The sequence below is a fragment of the Camellia sinensis genome, chromosome 2 (genome assembly GCF_055761805.1).
Source record: "Camellia sinensis isolate YWXY chromosome 2, ASM5576180v1, whole genome shotgun sequence".
Lineage (NCBI taxonomy): Eukaryota > Viridiplantae > Streptophyta > Magnoliopsida > Ericales > Theaceae > Camellia > Camellia sinensis.
In genome coordinates, this window is record NC_138962.1 from 55,759,869 (window position 1) to 55,775,457 (window position 15,589).

The 15,589-nt window shown below is 37.9% G+C and overlaps 1 protein-coding gene and 1 pseudogene across 1 annotated transcript in view; both read left to right on the plus strand.

Annotated features, from left to right (window-relative positions):
- Window positions 1-7,748, plus strand: part of LOC114258812 (BRASSINOSTEROID INSENSITIVE 1-associated receptor kinase 1-like) — a 55,762-nt pseudogene extending 48,014 nt beyond the window's left edge.
- Window positions 7,749-8,830: 1,082 nt separating this feature from the next.
- Window positions 8,831-15,589, plus strand: part of LOC114258790 (BRASSINOSTEROID INSENSITIVE 1-associated receptor kinase 1) — a 40,862-nt gene continuing 34,103 nt past the window's right edge. The window contains 7 exon segments of the mRNA XM_082914460.1: window positions 8,831-9,418; window positions 10,945-11,077; window positions 11,205-11,276; window positions 12,376-12,519; window positions 14,355-14,426; window positions 14,561-14,632; window positions 14,721-14,782. Coding sequence (XP_082770586.1) covers window positions 9,325-9,418; window positions 10,945-11,077; window positions 11,205-11,276; window positions 12,376-12,519; window positions 14,355-14,426; window positions 14,561-14,632; window positions 14,721-14,782 — 649 coding nt within the window. The 5' untranslated portion in view covers window positions 8,831-9,324.

The window sequence follows — 15,589 nt, forward strand, 5'->3', positions numbered from 1 at the left end:
GCAAGCTGGCCTTTGGTAATCTCAGATTACTGGCCATCATGGCACCATTCTACTAGGGGCGGAATGGGGTCGTGACAGATTGGTATCAGAGTCGATGAAAGCCAAAGCGTGGCTTTTGAAAATGGAGAAGTTGTTTTAGATTTTTCCCAGCACCGATGCTCAGAAGGTGTCATTGGCAACATTCACATTGGATGACGACGCTCGTAGGTGGTGGATGATGATCCGAGAAAGTAATCCAGGCTTGACATGGGCCAGATTTTTGGAGTTATTCTACAACAAGCATTTTCCCCTCAGCGTTCGAGATCACAAGACCATAGAGTTTCAGATGTTAACACAGGGCAACAAAACAGTGGCCGAATACGATCGCCCTTTCATCGAATTAGCAAGGTATGCACCTCACATGGTCAATGACGAATACAGGAGGGCTAAGAAGTTCGAGAGTGGTCTTCAGGGACCAATACAAGATCGAGTTAATATGCTCAACATGCTGACTTATGTCGGAGTGTTGGATAAAACCATCTTGGCGGAAGCCAACTTGAATAGATATTAGAGTGCAGGAGAGAGTCAGAGAAAGAGGCAGAACTATGAAAACCGCCGAGCATCGTTTGATGCCAAGAAGAGAGTAAATGTTGGCAATTCAAGCAACTCAAATCGAGGAAGTAATACTAGGCCGACATGTGCAAGTTGCGGGAAGCCACATTCTGGAGTTTGTCGTTGGGAGTTTGGGGCTTGTTTTGAATGTGGTGAGATGGGTCATCGCGTTAAAGACTGTCCCAAAACTAAGTCTAATGATGGTAAGAACAATAGGAGTACTTCGGGTGCTGCACAAAAAAAGCAACGTCGGCAAGGCACAGACGAGGCAGGGCAGAGTCTTTGCATTAATGCCAGGAGACACCCAGAGTGCCGAGATAGTAGTGTCAGGTACCATTCCAATTTGCTCTCAGGATGCATATATATTGATTGATTCGGGTTCTACACATTCATTTGTGTCTACTAAGTTTGCCGAGAAGTTGAATCGGGAACTAGAACCCCTTGGTTATGCGTTATCCACATCTACTCCATCTAGGAGAACCATGACTGTCGCGTCCATTTATAAAGCATGTGTAGTTGTAAGTGAGAATGTTGAATTACTGGTTGATTTGATGTCGTTGAACATGACCCATTTTGAAGTCATATTGGCAATGGATTGGGTAGTAGTTAATCGTGCATCCATTAATTGTGTTTCCAAAAGTGTCACCTTGAAACCCCCAAACCAAGCCGAGGTTACGTTTCAGGGTAAAGGAGTAGTACCCCCACCTTACTTGATTCCGTCTATGAAAGCTTATAAGTTAATCCAAAAAGGGTGTCGAGGTTACTTGTGTAGTGTACTAAGTAATCCTAATGGAAACGTCAAAATGGCCGATATCTCAATTGTTAATGAATTCCCCGACGTCTTTCCAAATGATTTGCCTGGCCACTTAGTCGATAAAGAAGTAGACTTTATTGTTGACGTTATGTCGGGAACCCAGCCTATCTCCAAAACACCCTCTAAAATGGCCCCAGCCGAGCTCAAGGAGTTGAAGCTGCAATTACAAGAGTTGTTGGATAAGGGCTTTATTAGGCCGAGCACTTCACCTTGGGGAGCACCAGTTCTATTTGTAAAGAAAAAAGATGATACACTTCGTCTTTGTATTGATTATCGAGAACTGAACAAGGTAACCATTAAGAATAAGTACCCATTGCCGAGGATCAATGATTTGCTTGATCAACTACAAGGAGCATGAGTCTTTTATAAAATTGATCTTAGGTTGGACTACCATCAGCTCAAGGTTAAAGCCGAGGATGTGAGAAGACTGCTTTTCGGACAAGATATGGCCACTACGAATTTTTGGTAATGCCTTTTGGAGTGACTAATGCTCCTGTAGCATTCGTGGATTTGATGAATAGAGTCTTTAAGCCATACCTAGATGAGTTCGTGGTTGTTTTCATCGAGAATATATTGATCTATTCCAAGAGTGGAGTCGAGCATGAGAAGCATCTGAGACTTGCCTTACAGATTTTGAGAGAAAGAAAGTTGTACGCCAAGCTTAGCAAGTGTGAGTTTTGGCTTTCCAGCATTTCATTTTTGGGACATGTGATTAATGAAGAAGGTATTTCGGTTGATCCTAGCATAATCGAAGCCATTGTGAATTGGCCGACACCAAATAATGTGTCCGAGGTTTGTAGTTTCCTGGGTTTGGCAGGTTATTATAGAAAGTTTGTGAAGGACTTCTCGAAGATTGCAGTACCATTGACGCAATTGACTCAAAAGGGAGTGGCATATGAATGGACCAAGGTAGAGAATCAGCCTTCCAAGAACTAAAGACGAGGTTAGTTACAACACCAGTTCTTGTACTACCATCAAGTAATGAGGAATTTCAGATTTATAGTGATACTTCACATAAGGGTTTGGGTTGCGTATTAATGCAAGGGGGTAAGGTTATAGCATATGCATCTCGCCAGTTGAAGCCCCATGAAAATAATTATCCTACCCATGATTTAGAACTAGCAACCGTAGTGTTTGCCTTGAAAATTTGGCGCCATTACTTGTATGGAGCTTCTTGCCAAGTTTTCACAGATCACAAGAGCCTAAAGTACTTGTTCACTCAGAAGGAATTGATTATGAGGCAGAGAAGATGGCTTGAGTTATTGAAAGACTATGATATGCAGATTCAGTACCATCCGGGTAAAGCAAACTCAGTGGCCGACGCGTTGAGCAAGAAGTTAGTTAGGAATTTGGCATGTTTGGCAATGATTTCAGTGAAGCCGACTATTATGGAGGAAGTAAAGACAAGATAGAGAGAGGATGAATTCTTCAAGAAGGTAATTGATGAGTTTGTCACCAAGCCGAGGTCGGGATACACCATTGAGAATCAGGTACTTAAGTTTGAAGGGAGATTGTGCATGGCCGACGTCCCGGAGTTAAAAAGGAGAATTTTGCAGGAATCCCATGGTTCCAGATTTTCCGTTCATCCAGGAAATACCAATATGTACCAAGATATGAAGCAAACTTTTTGGTGGCCAAATATGAAAAGAGAAATAGCCGAGTTTGTATCTCAGTGTCTATATTGTCAACAAGTGAAAGCAGAGCATCAGAGACCAGCAGGACTTCTTCAACCTTTGTCAATTCCTGAGTGGAAATGGGAACACATCTCCATGGATTTTGTGATTGGTTTGCAGAGGACACAAAAAGGTATGGATTCAATTTGGGTTATAGTTGATAGATTAACTAAGTCAGCACACTTCTTGCTTGTTAAGACTACCTTTAATGCCAATCAACTTGCTTTGTTGTATATGAATGAGATTGTTAGACTTCATGGAGTGTTGATGTCCATTGTGTCAGACCGAGATACGAAGTTTGTTTCTAGATTTTGGCAGAGTCTATAAAGAGCTTTGGGAGTCGAGTTTAGGTTTAGCACAGCTTTTCATCCCCAAACCGATGGGCAAATAGAGAGAACAACTCAGACACTTGAAGATATGCTTAGGCTATTTGTATTGGACTTCAAGGGAAGTTAGGAAGTGCATTTGTCATTAGTGGAATTTGCCTACAACAACAGTTATCAAGCTAGCATTGGCATGGCGCCGTATGAAGGTTTGTATGGAAGAAAGTGCAGATCGCCGATATGTTGGACCGAGATAGGAGACAAAGCTTTGATTGGTCCCGAACTGGTTCAAGTGACAACTAAGAAGATTAAACTTATCCAGCAAAGAATTAGGACTGCTCAGAGTTGACAGAAGAGTTACGCCGACTAGAGGAGAAGAGAGTTAGAATTTGAAGTTGGGGATCATGTATTCCTGAAGATTTCGCCGACGAAAGGAGTTACAAGATTTGGGAAGAAAGGTAAATTGGCACCTCATTATATTAGACCATTTGAAATTCTTGAGAAAGTTAACCCCGTCGCTTACAGACTTGCTTTGCCGCCAGAACTAAGTCAAGTCCACAATGTGTTTCATATTTCAATGTTGAGGACGTATATTCGAGATTCATTGCATGTGATTGATCATTTCGGAATTGTGATTAATAAAGATTTGGGTTATGAAGAGAAGCCAATACGGATTCTTGATAGACAAGTGAAACAGTTGAAGAACAAGTTGATACCGATAGTGAAGGTTGAATGAAAAGAGCATTATGGCAAGGATACTACATGGGAAATGGAAGGAGAGATGAGAATCCGACATCCGGAGTTGTTTGTGGGACAAGGTAACTCAAGTTTGGGGACCAAACTTCTTTAAAGGGGGTAGGATGTAACAACCCTCACTATATCTTAGTCATGCTCACGTGCATTTGCATGATCTTGTCTTGATTAAATTTGCACTTGCAGACCTTGATTTGTTTTGTCTAAGTGTCGCTTGCATGCTTTGTTCCTTGCTTGGTGTGTGTTTAGCCGATGTCATCTTAAGCCTAGATCACACCTTTGAACCTCTTACACATAGGACCATCTTGGAACCCCTTTGGTTGACCTCCACCCTCACTTCAGCATCTAGGCCGAGATGTTATCATCTAGGCATCCAACATCCTTGATCCTTACACCTAGTGATCTTGTTCCTGGACTGGTATGACCTAGACTGAGGTGTGGCACATCTAGGCTGAGGTGTGGCACAACTAGGCTAAGTGTTATCCTTCCTAGCCGAGATCATTGAAACCCACTTGCCGAAGCCTATGTCTTGATCCGAGGTCATTGCCTTGTCATAGTGCCCTTGTCACCTTGCTTGTTATACACACTTTGTCTTACTCTTGTCTTGTCATTCTGTCACCTTTTTTAGGAGAGCCAACCAGCCGTTGCCACGTGTCCCAACAGAGGGTTAAGTCAACCGGCAGTAGAGAAAACATATCATTTGTTATATCCTTGCCCTAGAAGAGAGAGAAGCTCTATGAAGGAAGGAAGAAGAGCTCTTAGAGTGAGAATAGATTTCCAAGCTTGATCTTCACACCTTGAACCGTTAGATCTGTGTTTTGAGGTTAGATTCTTGATCCACTCTTGTTATTCTTTATGTTCATATGATCGCATTGCATGATCTAGCAAGACTCATAAGCCATGCATTGATTTAAAGCTTGTTTAGGAAAGAGAAAATGATGTTCTTGTGTTCTTAAGTTAAAACCATGTTTTGATCCGAAAGTTTATAACCAGTTCCATGTTTTGTGTTTGTTTTCAAGAAGATTTTCAAGTACAGGTACCCAGGTCCATACTTTTGAACTCATATCATGAAATCTCAGATTTTGAATAAAGAAGTTATGATTTTAGCATTCATGCCCTTCAAGTTCTTCAAAAAGAAACCCAGAACTTCTAGACTCCATTTCCCTGAATGTGGTCAACGGGACCATACCTCGACCAAGAGATGTGGGACCTCGGCCAAGACCTGGTTGATACCCAGTATGTTTTCCCGAGATAAGAAACAGTGTTTTAACTCTTAGCACATGTTTTGCTTTGTCTTGACTTAGTTTTGAAAGAAATGCTGAGATCATTTACACTCATTCAAAGCTTTTTTTAGGAATGCATTTCATATCCATCTTTGAGCATCGCTCCTTGTCTTCTAGAAATGCATTCAATGGGATTTATTATGTACTTGTAGGCCTTTGATCCTTGCTTGTAATCCCCACACCCGAAGAGCTATGTGAGTGGTATTTTTAATAAAACTATGTTTTAACGTTTGATAAAAGCTTTGCTTGTTTCGTTTTGGAAAAGTGTTTGTTCAAGCATGAATGGTTATCCCTAATTTTTGTATCAAGTATTATGTTCGTTTTGATGACATTCTTGGAAAGTCCTTAGTGCTAGGGGACTATAATGCAACTAGCGCGTTTGTCTTGGAAAGTCTTTAGTGCTAGGGGACTATAATGTAACTAGCACCCTTGTTTGAGATATCTCCCTTGTCTTGCCACCGACGGTTTACCGCGGGGGTTTGTCCGGAATGTCATCCCTTGTATTATGTAGATGCTAGTAAGCATCCCTTGAAGATTTGAAAGATTTGATTGATGACCTTGATTCATCCCATGTTTTGTTACATGCTATGATATGTATTGTTTTGATAAAGATCTTGGATATCATTCATTCAAACCTTTATTACTAATATCATTCACTGAATATCCAAGCTCACCCTCTCCTTATATATATGTAGGTGACGAGCAAGAAGGCGGTGACACCTAGATGATTATTTGCAAGATGTTTTGGATTCTTATTTTGTAACATCTTGAAGATTATGCTTCTTGGCTTGGTAGTTTATTTCTTTTGTATATGTCGGCTTGAGAAGCCTTTTGATCAAGATGCATTGTGTACTTATTTTAATTGTATTTAAGTTGTAAGACCATGTCAAGATGTATGTCATTTCATTTAATCTATGCACAGCTCTTATGAACTAATTAGATGTAAATTTATTGCTTCCGCACATGTAAGCCCCATATGTATACTCTGATTGTGTGTGACCTTGCAAGCTGGCCTTTGGTATTCTCGGATTACTGGCCATCATGGCACCATTCTACTAGCGGCGGAATGGGGTCGTGACAGAAACTTATGGATTACAAGGATACACATGTTACCACTGCTGTGCGTGGTACAATTGGGCATATTGCTCCCGAGTAGCTCTCAATTGGAAAGTCTTTAGAGAAAACTAATGTTTTTGGGTATGGAGTCATGCTTTTGGAGCTCATCATTGGACAAAGGGCTTTTGATCTTGCTCGACTTGCCAATGACGACGACGTTATGTTGCTAGATTGGGTAAGCATTTATTTCCCTCATACGATCTGTTTTCATTAGGTAACTAGGGTACTTGAATTGGCTGTTTTCATAACATTCTTTGAGTTCATCTTAAAAGCCCTTCTGTAAAAAATCTGCTTCCAATTTGCTGTCTATAAGGTTTGTCAAAAGTACATGAATGGAATTGTTATTTTGTTGCTTATATAATTCAAAATGAATCAAGTAATGTTCATGATGGTATTCAAAAAAAAAAAAATGTCTCGCTGAATGCATTTTAATGTAAAGTCTACTCAACAGTTACATTGAAGAAATTTGTCGTCATCGTGATTTACTAATTTTTATAGTATCACAATCTTAAATGACCATCATGTTTACAAATGCTAGGAAACTTAGAATTTAGTCATCTTTTATTTCATAGTATTGAACCTTGAAAAGAAAAATACACCATAATACTATATGAGGCTCAGTCTTTACCTTGAACACCATAAATTCTATATTGAAATTTTAGGATTGAAGTTTTCACACATTTTAATTTGGACAAAGAAAAGGAAATTTTGAATAAAAATTGAAAATCATAAGCCACCTTTGTCTCTCTGTTTCATTCTTATTATCAGTTTTCAAATGTCCAATTTTGTGACCTTTCTTTTACTATTATGGCTATTTCTCTGATTTGGAAAGTAGTTGATAGATGGTGCTCTTCTTTATTAATGAGATCATTTCATAACCTGTCATATGACATATGTGATTCAAAATACTCAAAAAATTTAGGTGAAAGGACTTCTGAAAGACAGGAAAGTGGAAACACTAGTCGATGCAGATATACAGGGAAACTGTGTCGAAGATGAGGTGGAGCAACTTATCCAGGTGGCTCTGTTCTTCACGTTGAGCTCCCCAATGGAACGTCCCAAGATATCAGAAGTTGTTAGAATGCTTGAAAGCGATGGGTTGGCGGAGAGGTGAGAAGAGTGGCAAAAGGAGGAGATGTTCCGGCAAGAGTTCGTCAATATCCACCACCAAAATAACGATTGGATCATTGCCTAAGTTAACAACCTTCCCGACTCCACTCCCATCCTCCGTCCAAAAGAATTGTCAAGTCCTAGATGATCTTTTAAATGGATTTTGTTTTCCACATACAGAGAAGTCTCTTGGAGTCCCACTCTTTATTCAAATGTGATATAGACCATCTGTGTATATGATTTCTCCTCTTTATCTCCTCTTTATCTTTATATGACGATGATTATGAATTTTTAGGTATGAGCAAAAATATGACTGGAAAGGCTATGTAATGTGTCGAATTAGTATATATTTTATACCCCAATAAATACATTTTGTTTTGAGTTTGAAAGCAAATTATAACACTTGAGCATTTGTGATTACTGATTATAGATTATAGCTTTGTTAAGCATTTGGGATCTCCGAATATAGCTTGTAAGATTGAAAGCAAAGGGATATCTCTAAAATTTGATGTACTTCTTCAAGTGTGGGACACATCTCATGTTTGTTGAATCTAAGAATACAAATGAGATTAAAAACGCTCTGCCGAGGCTCCACGGAATCCACCAATGAAACAATTTTTGAAGAAGAGAGGGGTCAATACCAAGAAAAAAAAGATTTGAAAAAAAAATAGATACACACTTAAAAGACGTAGCCATTGTTGCAAAAAGGGCATTTCATCTCTCTCCCCTCTCTCTTTCTTTTTGACAAAATAATACACTTCATCCACCTGGTGTCTAAATTTTTTAACAGTATAACTGATACGAGATTCTCTATACCCAAATTCTTTTAAGCACATTTGCTATGATAGAATGGGTTGAAATAAAATGTTCATTTTAATTTTGTATTTTTTCTCTCTTGTTTTGGTATGCCTTATTTAAATAGAATAATTTAAATGACTATTTTAACAAAATGTGATAGTACCTATTTCTTCCACCAACTCATTTATTTTTTTTGAACAGTCACATTCAAAAAATAAATATATTTTTTTTATCTTTTTATTTTTTTGAGACATATCAATCAACATTTCCGCTTTATTTTTTTACAAATCTTTTTATAAAAAATTAAAAAATTCACTTATTTACAACACCCCCAAACCACCGTTTAAATTTGGCAAGACAAGGGCTACGGTTAAGCTCCAGCTTTCTTCCCCCCAATATGTAAGATCAGATGCAAGGAAGTTCGTTCCTTGAATTCAAGAAATAAAAATAAAGAAAACAACTAGTACAATTTTTTACTAGGAAAATACCAGTCAAGGAGTAGAGTAGAGAACAGAGATTGAGAAAGACACGGTGAGAGATTGTGAAAGAGAGAGGCTTTGACTAAAACCCCTCCATAAACGGCTCTCTCTCTACACCCCTTCCCCACGGACCGTTGACTTCAATTTCTCTCTCTCTCTCTCTCTCTCTCCGGCATTCTCTCAGAATTTTCCCTTGAAAGTGTAAGAAAATTTCCTTAACTACCTTCAGCGTCAAAGTCAGCTCCAAACAGTTACCCTCCGGTGAGCTCCGGCGACGACTTCCCCTTCCGATTCCCTTTCAATCGAGCGATAGGTGCCAATGTTTGGCTACCAAGGGATTTACTAGGAATATACAGGTTGTTAGCTGAAGCAATTGTTGTGGCAATGGATCGAGTGGTCTCGGCGATCTCATCCTTGGCTTTTCTTTGCCTATTTCTGGTTTTTTCTTGGTTATTTCAGGCCTCTGGTAATGCCGAAGGTGTGTTCCGATTCTGTTAGCTTCGATTTTATGTTGTTTGTGACATTTTCTTCGCTTCAATTTAAGTCAATGTTTCGCAGTGAATTTTGCATAATCAAATTCAGCGATCGCTGAACTTTTAATGGATTTATTCAGTTCTGAGCTTGGAATCATTACGTGAAATTCGGAAAATAACTGAAATTGGAATTTACAGTTCATTTATTCAACTATTTATTGAATTTATTCAAAAATTCAAGTACTTAGCCTTACTAGTGCAATTTTTAAATTTTAATTTCACATAAAAATTTAAAAAAATAAAAAAAACCTTGAACTTAGATGGTGTATTCTGCTTCTTGAAGTGCTCCCCAAATAGCCTTGGAGCCTGTTCGATTAGTATGATTAATAGTGAGGGGATTAACAATTACTGAGATTAGTGTGGGATTAGTTATCCAATTGGATTAGTGAGGTATATAGGCCCCGTTTGGTGTAGCTGTTAAACCAGTTTATAAATTATAGCTTAACAGATTATAAATTATGACTTTAATCAGAAGTTGTTAATCTGTTTGGTGTAGCTGTTGGATTATAGATTTAAGTTGCTGAGTAGTGTTTGTTAAATAAGTTGTGAAATAGTTTTTTCAATTAATTTTTATTTTTTATTTGTCTACATTTCTCATAAAAAAAAATAATAATAATCTATAGTCCATTTGAGTCTTTTTCTATTTTTTAAAAAATAAAAAATAAAAAAATTTAAGAGTATAACCATAAATTAACATGTCCACAGCAAAAGCTGATAATCAGAAGCAAGGGCTCAGAATCAGCTTTTTTGAGTTAAAATAAGTTGTTAGAATCAGAAGCTATTTGAAATAAGTTTAACCAAATAGTCCAAAATAACTTTTTCAAAGCTAAAAGTCATAAGTTGGCTCTGAAAAACTAAAACAAACACCCCCATAATTCCCTCTTGTCTATGTTTGTTGCGCAATAGATATAGAAATATATAATCTCAATTACATGTATGTTTTATGTTATTAGTTGTAGGATTAAAAAATCCGTCAATTTTATTGGATAGAATGGCCACTGAAATCTAATTTGAATAATAAAATTGGAAACCACACAATGGAATGCAAGTGCCACGAATTAATAATCCTAATCTTATGCTATAATCCGCTAATCAAACAAGGTCTTGATGTCGTATTTAGTAACTTTGAATTAAGTTGTAGAATTTGAAAATCTTCATGTTTTGGTATGAGTGTTAGTCTATTAAGACAATTTAGTAGCTTACCTCCTCTTGGGATTTGTTTTGGTTGATGATGTTTGTTAGAATTATGGTGAAAGTGAAATATTGTATTGAGATTGATATAACTATTTCAACTGGTAGCCTAGTTATAGGGTTGCATAGACTGATCAATGAAGAAACCTAGAGTGCTAATCATTTAATAACTTAAGTAAGGAAATAGGTAAATATAGGAATAGAATATCTTGGAAATATTCTCTAACAATATTAATGCATTTGACAAGTACCTAATGATTGCCTCTTTCATGAAGAACAGGCGATGCCTTGATTGCGCTGAAGACCAACTTAGCTGATCCTAATAATGTTCTGCAAAATTGGAATTCAACACTTGTCAATCCCTGCACTTGGTTTAACGTAACGTGCAATAGTGAGAACAGCGTTACAAGAGTGTAAGTTGCTAACATCTGTGACAATTCTTGTGATATAACTTGCTATTTGAAACTATTGTTGCTTTCGTACTACCATTTTCAGTGGTGTGATTGATGATGAATTTTGCTTCCATTTGTGTACACCCAGTGATCTTGGAAATGCAAACTTGTCTGGTCAACTGGTTCCACAACTTGGACTGCTTCTGAATTTGCAGTACTTGTAAGTTGTACTTCAGTACTACTTTAGCTCATACTAATTTATCACTTGTTTCATAGACTTTAGTCTTATTCTTATAAATACCTTTTGAGAATCTGAGGATTTACTTTAAAGATGATATCTGTGTATTAAAGTTTCAATAACCTGAACTTTGGTAACTCTTTGAAAGTCTCAATAGTTGATTGTTTAAGCTTCTTATTACTGGTTGCATAAGCTAATAAACGTAACAAGTTTGGGTCATAAACTTCTTCCCTCTCTATAGTTGTTAACTAAAATATAATTTAGTTTTATTTTTGGCCATATTCTGATGTTGAGAAATAATAATGTGCATTGAGAAAAATCAACTTTGCTTTGGTGGAACTCAATTACTTTATATGTCGTAATTTTTGAATCCTCTGTTGAATCTTTCATTGTGTTGTATTCAACACACCTGCGACCTTAGTTTCATTCCCTCGATTTGGCTATCTGGATATTATCATTTTATGTATAAAGACAACCTTGAAAACATGCTCTTCCACACATACATGCACACGATAATGGAGAATACATGATATTGTTCAGCTTTTCTGGTTAAAAAGGAACAAATGACTAAAGGGGCATATTCTTGTGCTTTGAATGATTTGGGATACCTCTGATTGGGGCATTCCTAGATAAGTTCATGTTTAGTGTTTTGATTTATTGGCTGTCGTTGCAACCCCCTACAAAAATAAATAAATAAATAAATAAATAAATCAGTCTATTGCAATGCTAGCTTTTGAAGTCATGTACAACTTCATCTACAAAAGAGCTAAATATGTTTTGACTTCCCTTTAAAGCATTTTTCTTGACTTCTTGGTTAATATTTTGTACTGATTGTGATCATGTGCATCTTTTACTTTGATGAAACAACTAACCTCTAGAAAGGAACTATAGTTTCCTAGCAGCTTATTTTAGTCAAGTTATCTTTTAAAAATGGGTGGTTCGTAGTTGGTGGCTTGAGCCCTTTTCTGTTCCCCTTGTATTCATTATCTTGATATTGCTACACAATTTTTCTCCCATTAATAACATGATCATCTTTTGTTTGTCCCCTTGGTTTGCGTATTATTAACATGTTTCTTGACAGGGAACTTTATAGCAACAACATAAGTGGAAGAATTCCTATTGAGCTTGGCAATTTGACAAGTTTGGTAAGCTTGGATCTGTACTTGAACAATTTGAGTGGTATCATCCCGGACACATTGGGCAGGCTTCAGAAATTACGTTTCCTGTATGAATTACATATCCTTCATCTTTTTTACTTGTGTTATTAAATTTATTGTGCATTTGTTTAGGTTTACTTTTATTGTATTTCAGTTTTCTTATCACAAGGTTTTCTCGAAAGTGGGTTGCTTATGCTTTGATATATGGGAATACGGATACAGTGGCTTTGTTTTAGTTTTTTAGTGATTTCTTAGGTGCCGTTTGGTAACACTTATGTTTTCATTTTATATTTACAAAAATTTTAAAAACTCAAATAAAAACTTGTTTGGTAAATTTTTGATTTATAAATCAGTGGTCTCAGTTTATAAATTTGGCCAAAAAATGTAAACTCAAAAAATGTGTTTCCGTTTTGAGTTTTCAGTTTTTTTTTTACCACTCAACACTAGCTACCACCTGCCACCATTTTCCACCACTGCCTTCCGCCACCACCCACCCCCCACCACCACCTGCCACCACCCCCCTCACCACCACCACCACCCACTATCCACCAGCCACCCACCCACCCGCCACCACCACCCACCTGCCACCCACTCGTCGCCACCACCGACCCCCTGCTACCCCCCCACCACCACCACCCACCTACCACCCACTCGCCGCCACCACCCACCCCCCCCCGCCGCCGCCGCCACCACCACCACCACCACCACACACCACCCACCAGCCACCCACCCATCCGCCACCACCACACACTACCCACCCGCCACCGCCACCGCCACCGCCACCGCCACCACCACCACCACCACCATCGCCCACCACCCGCCCACCCACCCGTCACCACCATCCACCTGCCACCACCACCCACCACTCGCCACCACCACCACCACCACCACCACCCGCCACCGCCACCACCCGTCACCACCACCCACCACCACCCGCCATCCACCACCCACCTGCCACCACCATCCACCCACCCGTTACCACTTTCCACCACCGTCTTCTGCCGCCGCCACCACCCACCCACCCGCCACGTGTCACCACTTTCCACCACCGTCTTCTGCCACCATCACCCACCACCTGCCATCATTTTCCACCACCGTTTTCTGCCACCACCACCTGCCATCATTTTCCACTACCGTTTTTCGCCGCCACCACTCGTCACCACCTACCACCACCCACCACCACTTGTCATTTCTCACTCTTTTTTATATTTTTAAATTTTTTTAAACATTTTGTCTAAACCAAACGCGTTTGTAGTTTATGTTTTTCTAAAAATAAACAAAAATCAGTTTATAAAATTTTTGTAAATATAAACTGAAAACGTAAACGTTACCAAATAGGCCCGTAAAGAATATACTCTCATGATTTTTTTGTCTTTTTTATTTTTTTATTTTTTTATGTATATTTAGAAAAATGCATGAAAACAAATTATTCAAGTTATTCAGTCCAAGATATTGCATGTTTGATTGAAATCAACCCCAAAGATGGAAATCCCATTGTTGTCAAGATGTCTAGATTAATATCCAGTAGGGCCTATAAAGACTAAGTATTTTGGTGATAAATGCATTGATTTTTACATTTTCTTAGTAAAATTATTAAAATGCATACTAATCAATGATTAAGAAATAGCATCCTCTTGATATTGGAAAACAGTGCCGAAGGGCTATTTGTTTTAATCATATGTTACTTTATTATGTGCATCTACTAGTTGTTTGTTCATTGCAGATCAACTTTCATCCGAAAGTGGATCATATTGCAGAGAGAGCTCTGATTGATCACATATTGCATGTATTATGTGCATCTACTAGCGTTGATCAGCCATGTCCCTAGGAATTTTATTGATATACCATCTTGATTGTTTGCAATGTACTGATGCCTGGTCCTTGTATTTATTTGCAAGGATAGACGGCTTAACAACAACACTTTGTCTGGAACTATTCCTATGTCATTGACTACTATCAGTTCACTTCAATCCCTGTGAGTACCAAGTTGACATGTTCTTTATTTTTCCTTTTTGGTGAATAATAAAGGTTTTTCTTTTTTTGATTAGCTGTAATTGGCATAAACTAACTGCAAGAATATGATATGGCTTCTTGCCACTTGGTATACAGTGATCTTTCAAACAATCACTTAACAGGAGTTGTCCCAGTTAATGGCTCCTTTCAACTTTTTACTTCCAGCAGGTTTGTTGCTGGTAACATCATTTTCCATACTAGTGGAGTCAGGTGACTCATCTAAACATATGCTGACCACTATTCTTTCATTTTGCAGTTTTCAAAATAATAATTTTACATTTCCTCCAACTCCACCGCCACCCCCATCTACTGCTTCAGGTTTGTTTCGTTTTCTCCTAGGTTGTTGCTGATATTGGGTTTTGTTCTGTTTGTCCAACACTTTCAATTCCTCAATTCTTTAATTATAAACTTCGTTCCATGCTACCTGTTCAGACCTTGTCACAGATGACTTGGCTGGATTTGTAATTTGTCTTTCTAACTTCATGCACATTACTGCTTTTGAAAGCAACTATACAAAAATAAGTTGCACGTCAGGTCAATTCCTCAACCAGTATGTATAGGTTTTAGGTTCTCTATATATTTATGATCTAGGAAGCATGGATACGGGATACGGCGATAATGGGAATACGACGATACACCAAAATCTGAAAAAGTAAGATACGGATACGACGGGGATACGTTCGTAAACAAAAATGATTTTTTATAATTTTAATAATGTAATATGGTTGAAAATAAAACCTAAAGCAAATTAATAAATAAAGAGAGGGATTTCTATTAAGTTAAGTGTCTTCAAACATTCCTAAAATATTCAAAACTAAAAGAAAATGCAAATGCAAATTAAGCATCATACTTACATGCCAACATCAAAAAAAGAATGAGAGCAGAGAAACATGAGAGTGTGAGATAGACAATAAGAATATATCAATTTGACAAATTCTATTACTTGAACTCTCACTATATTCCTTTTATCAAAGAACTAAATAAGGTATTAGAAATAATATGTGATTTCGAGTATCAGATACTTCAAAATTAAGTATTCGATACTCCAAAATTAATAAAAAATTAATTAAGAAGTATTCGATATGTATCCGCAAGCATCCAAGAAGCATCGGTATCTGATAAGTA